At 40.3% G+C, this 21,029-nt stretch overlaps 1 protein-coding gene across 2 annotated transcripts in view; it reads right to left on the bottom strand.

Annotated features, from left to right (window-relative positions):
* The window catches only part of LOC143022022 (cholesterol transporter ABCA5-like), a 385,392-nt gene that overhangs the window by 196,538 nt on the left and 167,825 nt on the right, over window positions 1-21,029 (bottom strand). For both annotated transcript variants that reach the window (XM_076179961.1, XM_076179965.1), the window contains 4 exons: window positions 17,025-17,193; window positions 8,052-8,193; window positions 7,557-7,671; window positions 3,657-3,753 (listed from right to left, as the gene is read on the bottom strand). In XM_076179961.1, coding sequence (XP_076036076.1) covers window positions 3,657-3,753; window positions 7,557-7,671; window positions 8,052-8,193; window positions 17,025-17,193 — 523 coding nt within the window. The remainder of the gene's footprint in view (window positions 1-3,656; window positions 3,754-7,556; window positions 7,672-8,051; window positions 8,194-17,024; window positions 17,194-21,029) is intronic.

Raw genomic sequence — 21,029 nt, 5'->3', positions numbered from 1 at the left:
ACCCCCTTGTTTTATCTTTCTGTTTCTAATCCAATAATTATATGCATTGTGTCCTATGCTGTTGGGTGGTAGTGGGCCTTTTAATTTTGTCTCAACAATTCCCATTATGTCCGGATCTTTTTCTTTCAGATATTTGTTCAGTTCATTCAGTTCTGTTATTAATCCATCTATATTTGTGTAGGATACTCTTAACTATCTGTTATTCCCATTGTATTCTCTGTTTCTTTTGTGTTTCTCTCTTTTATATTCCATTTCTTCAATTTCATATTCACTACTCTCCAGTAGAATTCTTGTTTTTCTGTCTCCGTTCTGGACTCGTTTTTTTTCTTAGCTTCATGTCTATTCCTTATTTCCTCCTCTCTTTCCTCTTTATTCATTTTCCTTTTTATCCATACCTTTTTATATTGTTCACTTGTTGCTAGATTCCCTGTTTTGGATAAGATATTCTCTGCTGTCGTTTGTGACCTGAATTTAATCTTAATTGGTCTGGTCTTGTCTGTACTATATTTCCCAAGCCTGAATTTCTCTTCAATTTGTTTCATTATTTCTGGCTCATCTTCCTGAACTAATTCTAGTCAATTTCTTAATTTTTCATTTTCCTCTTTGGTTCTGTCTCATCACTTTAATAACTGAGTCTTCAGTTTGTTCTTTCATTTGCTGTTTGATTATGTCAGTAAATGCAACTTTACTGTTTTCTTGAATTTTTTTCCAACCCTTCTTGTTGTCCTTATTATTCTCCTTTAAGACTTTATTCTCCTCTTTTACTTCTTTTAACTGTTTTTTTTTTAATTCTTCAATTTCCTTAGTTAAGTTTTTGTTCACCTTCTCTAGTTCTTCCAATTTTTCAACCCTCTGCACAATGTTGTTAACGTGACCGAACCTAAGTTCCCAGTGCTCGATCATCTTATCGAGCTTCTCTTCTAGTCTTGTTAATCGGGGGGGGGTTTGTGTCCCCCCAACCCTCTTTAAATCCCTGGAAAATATTCTCATCACCTTCTGCAGTATTGCTCTTATCTATACTTCTGATCTTTACATTTTTGTTAGACATTTCGTCGTCGCTAAATTGGTCCGGACCTCTTTTGTTTATCACCATTTCTTGGTATTTACCTAGTTATATTATTCAGGAAGAGAGCTATGCTTGTGGTGACCTGTCTTTGTATCTTTCAGCATCAAGTTTTTTGTTAAAATCTTGAATAGCATTTGCACACACAGTTTCTTTATCTAAATTATTCCAGATATCCAGCACTCTGTGTGGCAAGCTATTTTGTTTCAGATCATCTTCTATAGTTATCCTTTTAGAGTTTCTTTTTGTGTCCTCTTGTTCTTCCATTGTCACATTTTAGTAAATCATTCCTATCAAGGATTTCCATTCCTTTCGTGATTCTATAGTCAGTAATCACCTCTTTCTCTTCTCTGCTCCAGTGTTGGTAGTTCCAATTTGGATAATCTTTGTTTGTATGTTAATTTGGAAAGAGTTGGTGCAAACTTTGTCATTGCTCTCTGTATTCTTTCTAATTTCTTTATATTCTTTTTAGTACTGGGTGTCCATAGTGTTGCTGCGTATTCCAGTTTTGGTCTTACTAATGTAACCAATATTTTTTAATAATTTCCTCATCCAAATAGTCAAATGCCACTTTCACTGACCTTAATAGGTTGAAGGTTTCTCCGACTATTTTGTTGATATTTTTGTCCGGTGTCATGTCTTTGCTGATTATCACTCCAAGGTCTCTTTCCGAGCTCATTTTTTTTTTTTTTTCTTCTTCACCAATTTTATAATTTTTTGAAATTCTGTTTTTATTTCTTCCAAACTCCAATATACTACATTTCTTGATATTGAAGTTCACTTCCCACTTTTGAGTACATTTCCAGATTTTGTCCAGGTCTGATTGTAATGATCCACAACCCTCCTCTATTCTTACTTTCTTTAGTATTTTTGAGTCATCTGCAAAGAAATTCATATAACATTCCACTCCTTCATCCATGTCATTTATATACATGGCAAACATGATTGGAGCCAGCACTGACCCTTGTGGGACACCACTTATCATTTCTTCCCATTTCAAGATTTGTCTCTAATTACTACCCTCATTTTTCCTTCAGTCAGGAGGTCTTCTAACCATTCCAATAATTTAACTGCAATGCCACTTATTGATTCTATTTTTCTTATTAATTTCTTGTGTGGTACCTTATCAAATGCTTTTTGTAGGTCTAGATAGGCACAGTCTGCCCATCCATCCCTTTCTTTTATTATTTCTATTAATCTCAAATAGAAGCAGATCAGGTTTGTTGTACATGATCTTCCTTGTCTAAATCCAAATTGATTTAGATTCAGTATAGTTTTTTCTTCCAGATGTTTAACCCATCTACTTTTGATCACTTTTTCACATATTTTCACTACTGTGCTTGTTAGGGAGACCGGTCTATAGTTGGTTGGATTTTCCTTGTTTACTCATTTATATATTGGTACAATATTTGCATTTTTCCAGTCTTGTGGTACCTTTCCTTCTTTGAGCGAGCATTTATATTGTATATTTTATCGATTAACTCCTCTATGCATTCTTTCTGTATTCCATTTGCAATTCCATCCGGTCCATGCGGTTTTCTGACATCAAGGTTTCTTTTTATTTGGTCGCTGATTTCCTTCTGTGTTACAGTTATTTCCTTCATTGGGGGGGGGGATTTCTGTCTCTCTATTCCCTTAGAGTTAAGCGAGTTCTAAATTGTGAATACTGATTTGAAATAATTGCTTATAATTTCTGTCATTTCTTGTTCTACTGTATATTCATAATTTCCATGGTGCAGCTTTTCTATTTCTTGTTTGTTTTTTAGTTTACCATTCACATATCTGTATAACAGTTTAGGTTGTTCCTTGCATTTTTCTATTATTTCTTTTTCATAGTTTCTCTTTTCATCTCTGCATATTTTTACATAATCATTTCTTAGCTTGATGTATGTTTGCCATTTGCTTGTTTTTTGTCTTTTTTCCATTTTTTCCAAGCTTTCTCTTTAATCCTTAGCTTCACTACATTTTTTGTTGCACCAGGTTCCTTATGTATACTCTTTCTTGATTTTGTTGTGGTACATATTTGTTCATTCCCTCATTATAAATTTCTTTTAGTATATTCCATTTCTCTTCCATCTTTGTTTCTTCCTTTAGGAATTTTTCCCAGTTTGTGTTACAAAAGACTTTCTTGAGTTTCTCAAAATTCGTTTTGTTGTACATTGGTCTTCCTATTCTATGTTTCTCATTTCTTCTTAGGTCTATTTGTTCTTTTAGTTTGAATTCTATTAGTACATGGCCACTCTTTCCTATTGGTGTTTTGTAATCTATTCTGTCCACAATTTCAGGTTCTGACATATTACATCCAGTCTCGATAGTTACTCATTGTTTCTGTATCTGGGCTCTAGTCCATGGGGGCACTGCAACAGTCCCTAACCATTTGCTGTATAATACTGTGCAATTAATACTGCACAATAGCATGCAGTTAATACTCCAGTACAGAGTATAATGATAATAACAACAACAAATAAACAAATATATATAATCAATAAATAAACAAGTATATACATCAACAAATAAATCTTAATTAGAAATAATTACTGGAATCAAGTGTATTTTGAATATTCAAGTAATCACTAATATGTTCCTCCCTTACCTGACAAATCTTCTGATTTTGTATCTGCTTTGGCTAGGAGGTCCACATCCCTTAAAGTCTGTTCCACCATAGATTCCACAACATATTCACAAATACCCTATAATATAATAATGTTACCATTAACAGAAATAACATCACTAAACAACTCACAGCCCAGTCCCCCAACTTTTCATTTCAGGATGAGCAAGTCTGTTATTGATAGTGATAGTATAATAATCCTCCATTCTAAAACAGACCACCCATCAAAAATTCATAGGTGATTCCTATGAAGGAATCAACAAAGTTGTAGGAAAAATGTAAATAAAAAGATCATATCACCTCAGTCCACCAGTGACACAGTGGTCCTCACACCTTCCCATGACCCCTCAACCTGCATGATGTCCCTTAGGGATGCAACTAGTTGCCTAGTTGTATTTACCTAGTTGTATTCTACAGGATGGCAGCTATGCTTGTTATGACCTGTTTTTGTATCTCTCCACATCCAGTTTATTCTTGAACCTGTGCCCACGCGGCTGCATCACGTTGAACAAAACTTCCTCGAGGTCTGTGAACCCAACAAAGCAGTTCCTTAAGGAACACATGTGCAGTACCCAACACCATCTACATTTCATTCTAGCTAGGTCAGTAGCTAATTAGAGTGCGGGTCACCTGACCATGTATATATGCTGGATGGAAATCCCCAGATTCAAACTGCCTGGGGGAACCACTTGATGAGCATTCCCATCACCTGCCTTGCCATCTCCCCTTCTCCCCCTTCCCTGTCTCACTGCCTGAGTGAGCCATTACCATTTTCTTGATGCCAAACTCTAATAAAACAATTATTCTCTCCATCTGTGTTAGCCTTCCAACTCAGCTCCCCTCTACATCATGACATCTGGCACCCAATGGAGACAAAGGAGATTTGTGAGACCCATATATCCCTTCCCATCAAACCTAGAACTGGGAAGATTGCCACATCTCCCCTGAACTCTCTGCATGTCAATAATCTGACCCTTGGGAGCTTCTGCAGGAGAATGCCAGTGTATTCTCCAATTTCCCTGGATGCATGCCCACCACCGAGCACTGCATGGAGCTACTCAACCCCACAAGAGTTCAACTCCACCACACTTACCCCTTCTATTAACCCTCAAGCAACAGCTCCATAAGGACCTCCAACTATGGATTGGGATGGGCATTGTTGAGCCATCTTCCTCCCCTTACTGCTAACCTCTATTGGCTGTAAGAATGGACGGCATGCACTGCTTCTGCCTACATTGCCACCAACTCAAGGCCCAGACCAAATTTGATGCTGAACCTGTGGGTGACGCATTTGCCATATTCTCTGAGCTCTCAGGAGCCTGTTAACTTTCCAAGATAGACCTAACCACCAGTTATTGGCAGATACCTCTCACCCCCAAAACTTAACCCCTTACAGCCTTCAAAATTCACAATGGCTTGTTCTATTTCACAGTCATGCCTTCTGCACGGTCAATACCCCTGGATGCTTCTCCCGTCTGATGAGAGCTGTTCTTCGAGATGTACCACATGCTTACACCTACATTGATGACTTGCTTTCTTACAGTGCCACAAAATACACACCATACCTTTTAAGTGTGGGTTCAGCTGCCTGGAACTCCCTTACCTAGGCCTTAAAGTAAGGAAAGGATGGTTCCCACTGTTGGATGTCCTTAAATGGACTGATTTCCCCAAGGATAAGGCATAATTCTGCTCTTTCATGGACTCAATAAATCATTATTCTCACTTCATTCCTGCTTTTTCAGATAAGGCCCATAGTCTCACACAGCCTCCTGAAGATGAACTCCCCAGAGGTCATCCCTTGGACAGATGCCAGCATAGCTGCATTCCAACAGCTAAAAGGTTCTCTGCATTTTGCCCCTGTTCTCCAACTCTTAGACTCCTCCATGCCCTTTGTTCTCAAAACTGATGCCAGCAGCACCAGACCAGGAGCAGTTCTCCTGCAGCCTCCTCCTGGACCCCAGATTACAAACAAAGGATTACAAATGTGGAGCAGCATGCTCCACATTTTGTAGCCTTAAAGAAAAAGGCATAGAAACCACTCCCATCCATTACATCTTCTACATATTCCACTCCCCTCCACCCTCTTCCCTCCCTCACATCTTGGCACCTCCTGGATGATGGGTCATCCTTGCATCCTGTCCACTGCCCTGAGTAAGCAGCAGTGTCGCAAGACACAGCACATCCACAGCAAGGCCGCTTCATTAATTCGGTGACCCCCCCTCTCCATCCCCTCATGCAGTAAAAGGAGAGGACGGGGAGAAATCCCTTCGGGCAGTGTCAAATTATTTCTCATACATACTCCCTCCCCCCCTCCCCCACCCCCTCATGCATCACATCATCATCCATACACAACTCTTCTCCATTCATCCCTATCCTCTGTCCTCTCCCGTCCTTCCTCGACAGACACATCTCTCTTACGTAAAGCCCCTTTTACCACATCCATCCATCTCACCCTAGGATGCCCCCTTGTATTCACTTCTTCCAACTCTGCCTTCCATACCTCTTTTACTAGTTTTTCTTCACTCATTCTTTCCATGTGTCCAAACCATCCCAATGCTCTTCCATCAACCCTATCTCCCAACTCCCTTTCCACCCCTGTTCTTCTCCTCACCTCCACATTTCTCACTCTATCCAGCCTCTGATACTTCTCAGACATCTCATCTCAAACACATTCAAACTCCTTCCTCTCTTATGTTCCATGTTTCTGCCGCATACAGTGCTGTCGGTTATGTGTGAATTATATTGTGACATGGACCAAAGGGATTTCTCCCTGTCTTCAATTTTTCTGCATGATGGTACGGAGAGGGGAGGTTGCTGGTTAAGTAAAATAGCCTTGCTGTGGATGTGCTGTATCCTGCTGCATTGCTTCTGATCCAGAGCAGTGAGCAAGATACAGGGATGATATGTCATCCATGAGGAGCTAAGATGATAGGGAGGAACATGTAGTGGATGGGAGTGGAATGGGTGGGAGTGGGTACAAGTCTTTTGTCTTTGGCTACCTCCCTAGTATGGGGGGAAATATCCCTTGGTATATAGATAGAAAAGAGTGGAAGTGGTTTTTATGCCTTTATTTTTTTTTGGCTATCTCGCTTGTAAGGGGGAAAAAGCCTTTGGTATATGTATGTATATAGATAGATTTACTTAGTTGTATTTACCTAGTTGTATTTTGCGGGAAGGGGAGCTATGCTCGTGTTGTCCCGCCATTGTATCTCGCAGTGTCTAGTTTGTTTTTAAACTCATGAATGGTTTTTGCGCATACTATTTCATTATCCAGTTTGTTCCAAGTGTCCAAAACTCTATGTGGAAAACTGTTTTTCTTCAGTTCTCTTCTATAGCTATGTTTTTTTATTTTCTTACCATGTCCTCTTGTGTTTCTTTTGTCCCAGTTAAGTAAGTTCTCTCTATCAAGTATCTCTGTGCCTTTCATGATTCTGTAGATGGTCAATAGGTCACCTCTCTCTCTTCTTTGCTCCAGTGTCTGTAATTCCAGTTTAGCCAATCTCTCCTCGTATGATAGGTTTGCAAGTGCAGGTGCCATTTTTGTAGCTGCTCTTTGGATTCTTTCTATTTTCTTTATATTCTTTTTGGTACTAGGGGACCACAATGTCGCTGCATACCCTAATCTAGGCCTTATCAATGTAACCAATATTTTTTTTATCATGTCTTTGTCCAAGTATGTAAATGCCACTTTTATTGATCTTAGCAAGTTGTAAGTCTCCCCGACAATTTTGTTAATCTGTATATCATAGGACAAGTCGTTCATGATAATTACACCCAAATCTTTTTCGAATCCTACTTTACATAAGAATGATCCCCACTATGTTAGTCAAGGGAACAGCCAACTTCAGCCAAAAAACTAAATAACATTTTGAAAATATATACCCTTATTCTGGCATAAAAGCGAAGATGTTCTCTAGGAGTCAGTCTGAGGAAAAGAATATCTTGCTGAGGACAAACTCCAGTCATCTGCCTAATTTGTGCCAAGTCTTCAGGGTTTCTGGAAAACAAAGAAAAGAGACATTTATCAGTATTTGGAAATAGTTATATCCTCACATGATAGTATACTTTCACTACCTGAAAAGATATACATCAAATCTACATGTTGTATAAGTGACGTCTACTTAGTGCAATTAACCCCTTCAGCATAGTGATGCACTTGACTAATGTCCTCTGCAGTACTAGACAATTTCATTTAGTTGAAGCATAGAAAGAGGGGTGTTATGAGTTAGTCTAGACCTCCTTTAGTCTACCACTTGCCTCTCTGCAGACTACATTCTCTGACATTGCCTATAGCCAAATCAACAGTCTGTCACTGTTCAAGGGGATAAGCCACTAAATCTAGTCTTACAATCAAGAATATAATTTTAGAAATATTACCTGATATCAAGACCAAATATTTCAGCTGAACCTCTACTAGGGGAAACCATGCCTGTCAGAATATTGAAAAGTGTTGTCTTTCCAGCACCATTATGACCTATTATAGCTGTTATTTGACCTTCATAGATATTTAGGCTGACCCCTGTAAGTGAAAGAAGAAAATATCTAATAAAACATATATGATGACAAAATATTTGTAGAAAAGGTAGATGCAAATATAATTCTTTTATAGTAAGGTAGACATGCAAGAAGTTTTTTAGCAACAGATAAGGATGTCTTTTGGGCTTTTATGGATCTGAAGAAGGCTTATAACAAGATTGAGAAGAAGACACTGTGGGAGGTGTTGCAGATATATGGGATAGAGGGATAGTTGTTATGAGCAGTCAAAAGCTTATATGTGAGTAATAAAACTTAGAATAGGGTTGTCACCATAGTTGTTCAATGTGTACATGGGTGGGGTGGTAGAGGAGGTAAATGAGAGGATGAGTGGGAGGGGTTTGGAGATGACTGGTGAGAGTGTAGGGATGTGTGAGGTGAGTCAATTGCTGTTTGCTAGTGACATTGTATGTGCCTGGGACAGAGGAGGGTCTAAGGCAGCTTGTGGCAGAGCTTGGGAGATTGTGTAGGAGGAGAAGCCAGAAGTTAGGTGTGAACAGAAAAGGGATGGTACATGTGTAAAGGAAAAGGGTGGTAGTGAGCTGGAGGCAAGTCTTAAAGGAAGAAGCTTGAAGGAGTGGAGAATTTTGAGTATTACAGATCACATGTGGTATGGAGTGGGGGACTGGGATTGGAGGTAAACTGTAGAGTGAGGGAAACAAACTGTAGAGTGAGGGAAACAAATAAGTATCATGGGGGAATGATGAGTGTCATGAGAAAAATTACCTGGGAATGAACACAGAAAGAAGACTGTATGAAGGGGTAACTATACCTGACACTTTATGGGATAGACTTGGAATGTATGAAAGGCAGAAAGGAGAAATTTAAATGTGTCTGAGATGAAGTGATTAAAGGGCATAGTGGAAGTTACAAGGATAGATATAGTGAGAAATGAGGAAGTGAGATAGAGAGTAAGGGTGGAAACAGGTTGGCACATTGAGTCAGTCAAAGAATGCTGGGATGATTTGGGCATGTAAGGAGCAAGTGGGAAAGTAAGTAGTGAGTGAGAATGGAAGAAGTAAGAAAAGACTGGCACAAAGAATGACAAAGGCAGAGGAGGGTGAAGTGAACTGGAGGAGTGGAGGACCATGAGTTGGATAGATAGATGGGGTGAAGAGGAATGTCTGCTCATCAGGGAAGGGAGAGAGCAAATGACTGAAAAAATTATAATTCATTCATATCTTATCACACCAGTGACTGTCACTTTGAGAAGAGGACAGTATAGTGCAGGAAGCAGAGCAAGGAAATTAAAAATGGCTTATGTTAACACAGTTTACTATCATTCAATTTGTAAATAAGTGACTATTTGATGATAAACAAGTCTGTTATTTGTGTTTAGTAGAGACCAACCTTCCAAGAAATGAAGATCTACAGCTGGGAAATGAAAGCTGAACTATCTGGAGACAAGACAGATGGCATTAAATGGAGGGTGGTGATGTATTCACCGAAGTGTATTTACCTAATTGTACTACACAGCACATGAGCAGCACCTATGGGATCCTGCCTTTTATTCTTCAATTATCCTACCTAGCTCCAAAATTATGTATGGTTCCATCTTGTGTTATATCTCCTTATATTCCAATTACCATACTTAGATGAATTCATGTACTGTTTGTATGTTATTCAAGGGTGAAGTGAAGACAGTTATAAAAGCAGGTAAGGCACCTGGTCTCGATGTATGCCATGCAGAATGTCTTAAAAAAAGGAGGTACAGTGATGGTGGACTGGCTGGTGAGATTATTTAATGTTTGCTGGAGAGAGGGTAGAGGGAAAAGGGGACAAGTGTGAATGTAGTAGTTTCAGAGGGATTAGCTTGTTAAGTGTAGTTGGGAAGGCTTATGGGAGGATCTTGATTGAGAGGATTAGGAGAGGAACAGAGGGAGTAATTGGTGAGGAACAATGTGGATTTAGGATGGGTAGAGGTTGTGTAGATCAGATTTTTGTGGTAAGACAGATATGTGAGAAAGCTATAGGAAAGAGGACGGATGTTTTTTGGGCTTTTATGGATCAGGAAAAGGCTTACTATGTGGTAGATAGAAAGGCACTGTGGGAGGTTATGCAGATATATGGGATAGGAGGAAAGCTTCTCGGAGCTGTCAAGAGTTTTTATGAGAGTAGTAGAGCTTGTGTCAGGATTAAAAATGGAGAGAGTGAGTGGTTCGAGGTAAAGGTGGGACTTCGTCAAGGATGCGTTATGTCACCCTGGCTGTTCAACTTATACATGGATGGGGTAGTGCGAGAGGTAAATGCAAGGGTAGTGGGTCAGGTATTGGAGATGGTTAAAGAAAATGGAGAAAAGTGGGAGGTGAACCAGCTCTTGTTTACGGACGACACTGCACTTGTGGCAGGATCGGAGGAGGGATTGAGGAAGTTGGTGACAGAGTTTGGGAGAGTGTGTGATAGAAGAAAGCTAAAGATAAATGTGGGTAAAAGTAAGGTGATGAGATGTACAAGGGGTGAAAGTGGCAGTAGACTGGAAGTGAGCATTAAGGGAGAGCGACTGAAGAAAGTGGATAGTTTTAGATACTTGGATGCAAATGTGGCAGGAATAGGTGGAGTGAAGGTGGAGGTAGAATGTAGATTGAGAGAAGCAAGTAAATGCCTTGGTGGATTAAAAAGTGCAATGAGGAATAGACATTTGGGAATGGAGGCTAAGAGGAGACTGTATGAAGGAGTGATTGTGCCAACAGCACTGTATGGGGCAAAAACTTGGAACATAAGAGAGGAAGAGAGAAGGAGTTTGAATGTGTTTGAGATGAGTTGTCTGAGAAGTATGATAGGGGTTACTAGGCTAGATAGAGTGAGAAATGAGGAGGTGAGGAGGAGAACAGGGGTGGTAAGGGAGTTGGGATATAGGGTTGATGAAAGAGTATTAGGATGGTTTGGACACATGGAAAGAATGAGTGAAGAAAGACTGGTAAAAGAGGTATGGAAGGCAGATGTGGAAGGAGTGAACATGGGGGGACATCCTAGGATGAGGTGGGTGGATGGGGTGAAGGGGGCTTTGGGGAAGAGGGGAATGTCTGTTGAGGAAGGATGGGAGAGGACAGAAGATAGGGGTGAATGGAGAATGGTTGTATATGAATGATGTTGTGATGCATGAGGTGGAATGGGCGGGGGGATGGGGGGTGAGGTAGTATGTGTGAGCAAAATTTGACGCAGCCCGAAGGGATTTCTCCCTGTCTTCCTTTTATGCATGAGGGGACAGAGAGGGGGGGTCGCCAATTTAATGAAGCGGCTTTGCTGTGGATGTGCTGTGTCTTGCGACACTGCTTCTGACCCAGGGCAATGGACAAGGTGCAGGGACGACCTGTCATCCAGGAGGTTCTAAGATAAGAGGGAGGGTGGAGGGGTGTGGAGTGTATTCAGGGATGTAATTGGTGGAAATGATTTTATACCTTTTCCTTTTTGGCTACCTCCCTTGTAAGGGGGAAAAAGCCTTGGTATATGTATGTTATTCATGTATGTATTCATGCATGTTCCAGGTTGGGATGTATCACCTTCTAGACTACTCAAAGTATTTATGCATCTGCAAGTAGGAGAGGACTATATGAAAAGGTGATTGTACCTAAAAAACTACAGGGCAGACCTGGAATTTGAGGGAGGCTGAAAGGAGAAATTTAAATGTATTTACCTAGTTGTATCTTACAGAAAGGGGAGCTATGCTCATGGTGTACTTTGTAACTCTCCATATATAATTTGCTCTTAAATTCTTGTACTGTTTTTGCGCACATTGTTCTTTTATCTAATATGTTCCACTTTCTTGGACTTAAAAAAAGGCTTTTGACAAAGTACCTCACAAAAAGCTAATAAGAAAAATTGAAACAATAGGTGGAATACAAGGAAAATGATTGGAATTAATGAAAGATTTCTTGAACAGCAGAAAAATGAGGGTGGTACTTACAGATAAGAACTCAAATTGGGAAGATATGAATAATCAAAAAATGCTGCCAAATTCAGGTTTTTATAAAAATAACCAATTTTCTTTTATTTTTCTATTGTAGAAAATAAAGTGCATGATGTTTTTTTTTTTCAAATAAAATAAAAATTACAAAAATCCATAAAGAACAACCAAAGATATTACAACAGAAAGAACAAAAACATAAACTTTACAGAACAAGGACTTAAATTTTCGCAACCATTTGTTTGATGGTTGCGATGTATAGCAAATCTCCAATTTCCTCTTCTTTGCTGATGAGGTGTAAGGTAAGGATGAATGGTGTGGTATGGGTGGAGGAGGTGTAAGGTGGGTGTGGCTAGTAGATGCTTGCAGAGTGCTGGGTGCAGTGCTGCTTTTTTCTTCTTTTTCCTTCTTGTTTCTATTTCAGGCATTCATGGGCCCTTTCTGTATTCTGCCACTTCACTCTCTTGTTTCTTGTTAATTTTTCCATAATCACAGGAACAATACAGGGCAAGGAATCAAAATTGTTGCATACAGTGAGAGCACCAGGAGCCACATCACCTTACTTTGAACTTTTCAAGAGTACTGGTGCCCTGTCTCCATAAACCCAATTCTATAGCAAAAAACAAAATAGCTATAGAAATCTTGACACTATTTCAATATACAGAATGTTTTTCTATGCAATGGGGTTGCCAGAGGTTGCCAGAGGTTGCCAATATTTTATCTATTTAATGCTGTAAAAAAAATAGAAACTAAATACTTAATATGAGTGTTGCCACCATCATATTCTTTTGAAATGTTTACATAAAATTTGCTCATGTACCAGAATTTTTCAAATGATCGCTGGTGACACTCCCTTAAGTGATCATTTGCCATTCTGCACAGTTTTGTATCATCAGGAAATTTGGAGATAACAGATTTTAGTCCATGGTCTATATCATTTATATATACTATGAATAGAAGTGGCCCAAGAATGGCACATTGAGAAACTCCAGTCTTAACATTTTTCCATCTATAAGTTTTGCCATTTAGAACAACTCTGTTTTCGATCATTCAACCAATTACTAGTCCAACTTAGTAGGCTACCACTTATTCCATGTGAAGCTAATTTAGCAAGTAGTCTTTTGTGGGGGATGGTATCAAAAGCTATTGCAAAGTCTAGATATATTAAATCTATGCTGTTTCTTTTGTCATAATTTGTGATGAGACTGTATTGTAGAATTTGGGCAAGTTAGTCACACAAGAACATTTCCAACTGAATCCATGTTGGCTATCTTTTGTCAAACAGTTACTTTCTAAATGATGTTTGATAGCATCTTTGGTGATAGTTTCTATAATTTTTCCTACAACAGAAGTCAAGCTTATAGGCTTGTAGTAATTTGGTTTCTTTTTGTAACCTTTTTTGAATATGGGAGTAATGTTATCTAACTTCCATTCTCTTGGGACATCACCAGATATGATGGATTTCTTGAAAATAATTTCTAATGGAAGAAAAATATAATTCTTAATTTCCTTTAAGATTCATGGATGCCAACCGTCAGGCCTAATGTTTAACTTTGAGTTTTTCTATACACCTTTTAATTTTTTCTTTTGTTATATTTACCATAGCAAGATCATCCTAGACTTTTCACACAGGTTTCAGTATGGAGTTCACTTTGAGGCATTTCATTTATGAATACTGTGCTAAAATAGTTGTTTAAAATATCACACATTCATTTGAATATTCAAGTTGACTGTCAGCAGATAATAGTGGGCCAATGTGATTCCTAATAACCTTTTATCTCTAATGTAACTATACTGTAGAATTCTTTGGGATTCTCTTTGGATTTATCAGCAATATTCATTTCGTATTGTCATTTTCATTTTTTTATTGCCTTTTTTAAATCTCTCTGTATTATAACATAACTTTGATTGTCATTTGGTGCATCTGAGCACATGTATTTCTTATAAGCCTGTCTCTTATTAGCAATACTTTTTCAGTTTTGTTGCACATATTTGCATACCAACAGTCTACAAGCAATTCTTCCAGCCAGCACCAGTGCACACACGGATGAAGAGTTGGTGTACTGACCCTCCACCCTCCCTCTTAAATCTTGGCACCTCCTGGATGATGGGTCATCCCTGCATCTTGTCCAGTGCCCTGGGTCAGAGTCAGCGTTGCAAGCCACAGCACATCCACAGCAAGGCTGCTTCATTAAATCAGCACCCCCCCCCTCTCTGTCCCCTCTTGCAGAAAAGGGGAAGATGGGGAGAAATCCCTTCAGGCTGCATCAAATTTTTCTCATACATACTACCTTACCCCCCACCTATTCCACCTCATGCATCACAACATCATCCATATAAAACCATTCTCCATTCACCCGTCTTCTGTCCTCTTCCTTCCTTCCTCAACAGACATTCCAATACTTCCCCAAAGCCTCTTTCACCCCATCCATCCATCTCATCCTAGGTTGCCACCTCATGTTCACTCCCTCCACATCTGCCTTCCATACCTCTTTTACTAGTCTTTCTTCACTCATTCTTTCCATGTGTCCAAACCATCACAATACTCTTTCATCAACCCTATATCCCAACTCCCTTACCACCCCTGTTCTCCTCCTCACCTCCTCATTCCTCACTCTATCTAGCCTAGTAATCCCCATCATACTTCTCACACACCTCATCTCAAACACATTCAAACTCCTTCTCTCTTCCTCTTGTTATGTTCCATGTTTTTGCCCTTTACAGTGCTGTTGGTACAATCACTCCATACAATCTCCTCTTAGCCTCTATTCCCAAATGTCTATTCCTCATTACACTTTTTAGTCCACCAAAGCATTTACTCACTTTTCTCAATCTACATTCTATCTCCACCTCCACTCCACCTTTTCCTGCCACATTCGCACCCAAATATCTAAAACTATCCACTTCCTCCAGTTGCTCTCCCTTAATGCTCACTTCCAGTCTACTGCCACTTTCACCCCTTGTACATCTCATCACTTTACTTTTACCCACATTTATCTTCAGCATTCTTCTTATACACACTCCCAAACTCTGTCACCAACTTCCTCAATCCCTCCTCTGATCCTGCTACAAGTGTAGTGTCGTCCACAAACGACAGCTGGCTCACCTCCTACTTTTCTCCATTTTCTTTAACCATCTTCAATCCCTGACCCACCACCCTTCCATGCCTTGACAAGTTACCTTCCTTGACAAGTTACCTTAAATTATATGGAAAACTGAATTTCTTCACATCTATTAGACATTTTGTGACAATTTTTCCTCATGCCCTCATTAATCCCTCCCATCACTAATCAAGAGATCTCTTCTGTCACTGAAGACTAATTCCATTAGCAGTCTGAACAGTGTAATCAAGTCACCTTTTTCTCTTCAATCTTTCAATGTTGACAGATCTAAGGGTTCTGTCTCTCCTTGAATGGCTTACCTGACAGGTTGGGAACCAGTTTGGGTGCTACCCTTTGTATCCTCTAAATAATGGTTATACCTTTCACTCTATGTGGGGACTACACAAGTGATGTACATTCCAGTCTTGGATAGATAAAGACTTTTATGAGTTTTTTCATCATCTTTTCATCCATACAGTAAAAAGCCACCTTAATATTCTGAAGCAATCCTCTTATCTCTCCCATAAAGTTACTGATGTGTCTATCAGGTGACAGATTCTCTTTTATTAACCTCTTCCATACGGTGCCGCCTACGTAGGCGGCATGAGGAGCAAGTGGATACACGAGGCTGCCATATCAGCGTCTTGATTATATTTATTGTAGTTGTCCCTGCGTAACTGACATACTCTGTAAACTGGTTTCATCATATTTTCTATTGTTATCAAAATTCACGTGTGAAAGAGAGAACGATCGAAATAAGTGGTGGATATTTTTTATGATGCGAGTATTATGACGCAACATCATATGTCTGGCAGCTAATGCTGCCCGCAAGATTTTGGCCTGGAGTGAAGTGGTTAACCTTCCCAAATCTTTCTCTTCTTTTACTTTTGTAATGGATTCACTTCTCAAGGAATAATTCAAAGATGGTCTTTCTAAGTTACTGCCCATTTCCAATACTTTGCATTTTTTGGTATTGAAATTAATTTTCCATTCTAGGTTTTATGAAAATACAGCATCTAGATCTTCTTGCTACAACTGACCATCCTCCTCATTAATCATCCAGCTTTAACACAATACCAAAAGAGAGAATGCCTGGCCACAAAAAAAACTGTCCCATATGCAATCACTACACAGAAGACACCAAGTGCCTCATCCTACCCAGGAAACAATACAATATTTCTTCCTTGAGTGACTTATAGGGCAACCCAGTGGCTATTACTAGTTATCTGGGAACTGTGGGTCTCCTGCAAGAGAGAGCTGGGGTAATGTATTGATTTACATGATCTTCTTCTGGGACAGTAGGTAGGAGACAGGAATGACTCTTCATCCATGAGGAGATAGGATGAAAGGGAAACAAGAGTTGTGGATGAAAGTGGAATGGGTAGGAGTGGGTTTCTTTGACTGACTACCTCCCTTATAAGTCTTATAAGAGAGAAGGAACCCCTTGGATATATATAGAATCTTCTCTTTGTATTCACTCCCAAATATCCGTTTCCCATAACACTTTTCATACCACTCAGACCTGACATCCTGACATTCATTTGAATCACTTATTCCGAAATTCACTTCCACATTCATTCCTCCACTGACTACTACAACTGACTCCATATACTTAAAATTCTCCACCCTAACATTCACATGCAAGCTACTACCATCATCATTTTTCATATATCTCATCACTTTACTTTTGTCCACATTTACTCTCAACTCTCTTTTCTCACATTTTTCTGTATAAAGTCACTAAGCACTGTGGGTAAGAAAGAGATATTAGTATGTGGATAACAGCTGATAATGATGAAATTAAACACCAACCTTTTACAGCTTCTACTGGCTCCTTCCCACGTGACTTGAATGTCTTTTGGATGTTGTCCAACTTCACTGCTTCCTTCCCTCTCAAATCTACTGGAACTGGCTCAAAATCTGGATTAGCTTCCCCATTTAACTCATATCCATTATTGTCAGCAACATCCAAATGAGATACCTGAAGGAAAAAGAATGAAAAAATATATATATATATATATATATACACATATATATATATATATTCCCTGTGGTGGGGGAAAAGAATACTGCCACCAAGCATTCCCATTTGGATCGTAAGAGGCAAGAAGAAAGGGACGGGGATTGGGACTAGGCATCCTTCTCCTTGTAGCCCCACAGGGCACATTCCTAAAAGTAAAGGTAAAGGCATAAGAGGGGCTGGAAGTTCTCGGACTAGCACCCTAAGGTTTGGGTCTTTTAATGTGCGTGGATGTGGTACAGATGAGAGTAAAAGGGAAGAGATAGGTAGTATGTTTGTGAGAAGAAAGATGGATGTGTTGGCTTTGAGTGAAACTAAGCTGAGAGGGAAGGGTGAGTGTAAGTTTGGGAGTGTAAGTGGGAGGTTATCAGGAGTGAAGAGAGGACGAGGGAGGGAAGGGGTGGCTATACTAGTAAGTGAAGAGATAGGTTAAACATGTAGTGGAATGGAAGGAGGTTTCCTCAAGGATAATGTGGATGAAGGTGAAACTGGGAAAGGAGATGTGGGTTTTTGTAAGTGCATATGGGCCTGGCATTGAGAAGAGTGTAGAAGAAAGGGAGGCCTTTAGGATAGATTTAAATGAGTGCATAGAGGGTTTAGGGAGAAATGTCAGTGTAATAGTACTGGGAAACCTTAATGCTAGGGTAGGAAAGGAGGCAATTGATGGAGTGGTTGGGAAATGTGGAGTTCCAGGAAAAAATCATATTGGAGAGTTGATGGTGGAAATGTGTCTAGAAAGAGAGTTGATGATAGCAAATACAGTGTTTCGGAAGAAAGTCAAGCATAAGTACACATGGGAGAGGGTGGTGGAGGGAAGGGTGGTAGATAGAGCGCTAATGGATTATGTAGTGGTAAATAGGATTATGATAGGAAGAGTTAAGGATGTACATGTGCTAAGGGGGAGGGTAGGGGAATATCAGATCATTTTCTGGTGAAAGGTAAGTTGAGAGTGGAGGACGGGTGGAGAGGGAGGGGGGGACAGGGAGGTGCTTGGAGTGAGCTCTTTGAGCGAAGAGGGAGGGGAGAGGGAGTTCAAGAAGAAGCTGAAGGAGGAATGGGAGGGAGTGAAGGATAGAGTGGAGGTGGGTGTGGAGGGGGAGTGGGGATGGTTCAAGGAGGGAGTCATAAAGTGTGTAAAGATGGTGTGTGGAACAAGAAGGACAGGGGGAAGTGGGGGGAAGGGTAGTGAATGGTGGGATGAGGAAATGAAGAAGGTTGTAGAAGAGAAGAAGCGAGCTTACACAGATTGGTTACAAAATAGGATGAGGGAGTCATATGCGACATACAAGGAGGGGAAAAGAGAAGTAAAGCAAAAGGTTAAGGAGGCAAAGAGGAGAGCAGATATAAAAATGGGGTAAGAGTATGACAGAAAATTTTGAAAGTAATAAAAAGATGTTTTGGAAAGAAATTGGGAGAGGAAGAGGAGGCAAATCAAGTAGAGAAGAAAAAGTAAAAGGTGCAGATGGAGAGATGATAATGGAGGAGAAGACAGTAAGGGGAAGATGGGCAGAATATTTTAGAGAGCTGCTTAATGTGGAGGAGGATAGGGAGGGAAGGGTGGCTGCAGTGGGGGGTGCTAAGAAGGTGAGAGTGATGAGTGAGGAAAGTGGAGAAGTGAGGAAGGATGAAGTGAAGGCAGCAGTTAAGATGATGAAAGCAGGTAAGGCACCTGGTCTGGATGGATGCCATGCAGAATGTCTTAAAAAAGGAGGTATAGTGATAGTGGACTGGTTGGTGAGGTTATTTAATGTTCGCTGGAGAGAAGGTAGAGTGCCGGAGGACTGGAGGAGTGCTTGTATAGTTCCACTTTACAAGGGAAAGGGGGACTAGTGTGAATGTAGTTTCAGAGGGATTAGCTTGTTAAGTGTAGTTGGGAAGGCTTATGGGAGGATCTTGATTGAGAGGATTAGGAGAGGAACAGAGGGAGTAATTGGTGAAGAACAGTGTGGGTTTAGGACAGGTGGAGGTTGTGTAGATCAGATTTTTGTGGTAAGACAGATATGTGAGAGAGCTATAGGTAAGGGGACGGATGTTTTTGGGCCTTTATGGATCTGGAAAAGGCTTACAACAGGGTAGACAGAAAGGCACTGTGGGAGGTTATGCGGATATACGGGATAGGAGGGAAGCTTCTGGGAGCTGTCAAGAGTTTTTATGAGAGTAGTAGAGCTTGTGTCAGGATTAGAAATTGAGAGAGTGAGTGGTTTGAGGTAAAGGTGGGACTTCGTCAAGGATGCATTATGTCACCCTGGCTGTTCAACTTATACATAGATTGGGTGGTGTGAAGAGGTGGATGAAAGGGTGGTGGGTCAGGGATTGGAGATGGTTAAAGAAAATGGAGAAAAGTGGGAGGTGAGCTAGCTGTTGTTTGCAGACAACATTGCGCTTGTGGTAGGATCGGAGGAGGGATTGAGGAAGTTGGTGACAGAGTTTGCGAGAGTGTGTGATAGAAGAAAGCTAAAGATAAATGTGGGTAAAAGTAAGGTGATGAGATGTACAAGGGGTGAAAGTGGCAGTAGACTGGAAGTGAGCATTAAGGGAGAGCGACTGAAGGAAGTGGATAGTTTTAGATACTTGGATGCAAATGTGGCAGGAAAAGGTGGAGTGAAGGTGGAGGTAGAATGTAGATTGAGAGAAGTGAGTAAATGCCTTGGTGGATTAAAAAGTGCAATGAGGAATAGACATTTGGGAATGGATGCTAAGAGGAGACTGTATGAAGGAGTGATTGTGCCAACAGCACTGTATGGAGCAGAAACATGGAACATAAGAGAGGAAGAGAGAAGGAGTGTGAATGTGTTTGAGATGAAGTGTCTGAGAAGTATGATAGGGGTTACTAGGCTAGATAGAGTGAAAAATGAGGAGGTGAGGAGGAGAACAGGGGTGGAAAGGGAGCTGGGAGATATGGTTGATGAAAGAGTATTGGGATGGTTTGGACACATGGAAAGAATGAGTGAAAAAAGACTAGTAAAGGAGGTATGGAAGGCATATGTGGAGGGGGTGAACATGAGGGGATGTCCTTGGATGAGATGGATGGATGGGGTGAAGGGGGCTTTGGGGAAGAGGGAATGTCTGTTGAGGAAGGACAGGAGAGAACAGAAGACGGGTGAATGGAGAATGGTTGTATATGGAAAATGTTGTGATGCATGAGGTGGAATGGACGGGGGAATGGGGGGTGAGGTAGTGTGTGTGAGCAAAATTTTGACGCAGCCTGAAGGGATTTCTCCCCGTCCTCTCCTTTATATGGGGGGACGGAGAGGGGGGTCGCCGATTTAATGAAGCGGCCTTGCTGTGGATGTGCTGTGTCTTGCGACACTGCTTCTGACCCAGGGCAGTGAACAGGGTGCAGGGATGACCCGTCATCTAGGAGGTGCTAAGATGGGAGGGAGGGTGGAGGGGTGTGGAGTGTTTTCAGGGATGGAATGGGTGGGAATGATTTTATGCCTTTTCCTTTTTGGCTACCTCCCTGGTAAGGGGAAAAAAGCCTTGGTATATGTATGTATGTATGTATGTATATATATATATATATATATATATATATATATATACTAATGACTTAGTAAGACAAGATGAAATTTTATTTCTTTTTAACTTATACAATATTTCTGTATGTTCCTAGAGCATTGCATAAAAATGATAATATCAACAGCAATCAGTCCAGTGCCCCAGGTCTCTCTTGCATGAACCCCACAGTTCACAGGTAACTGGCCCCAGTCACTTGTTTAGACCATAAATAAAAAAAGAGATCTTGTGTTGTCTGGACACAATGAGATGTGGTCAGTGTAGAATGAGGTCCTCAGTGT

Source organism: Oratosquilla oratoria, chromosome 3 (genome assembly GCF_046742065.1).
Source record: "Oratosquilla oratoria isolate Oo_2021 chromosome 3, ASM4674206v1, whole genome shotgun sequence".
Lineage (NCBI taxonomy): Eukaryota > Metazoa > Arthropoda > Malacostraca > Stomatopoda > Squillidae > Oratosquilla > Oratosquilla oratoria.
The sequence above is the reverse complement of the archived record's forward strand: the minus strand, read 5'-3'. Positions and strand labels throughout refer to the sequence as shown.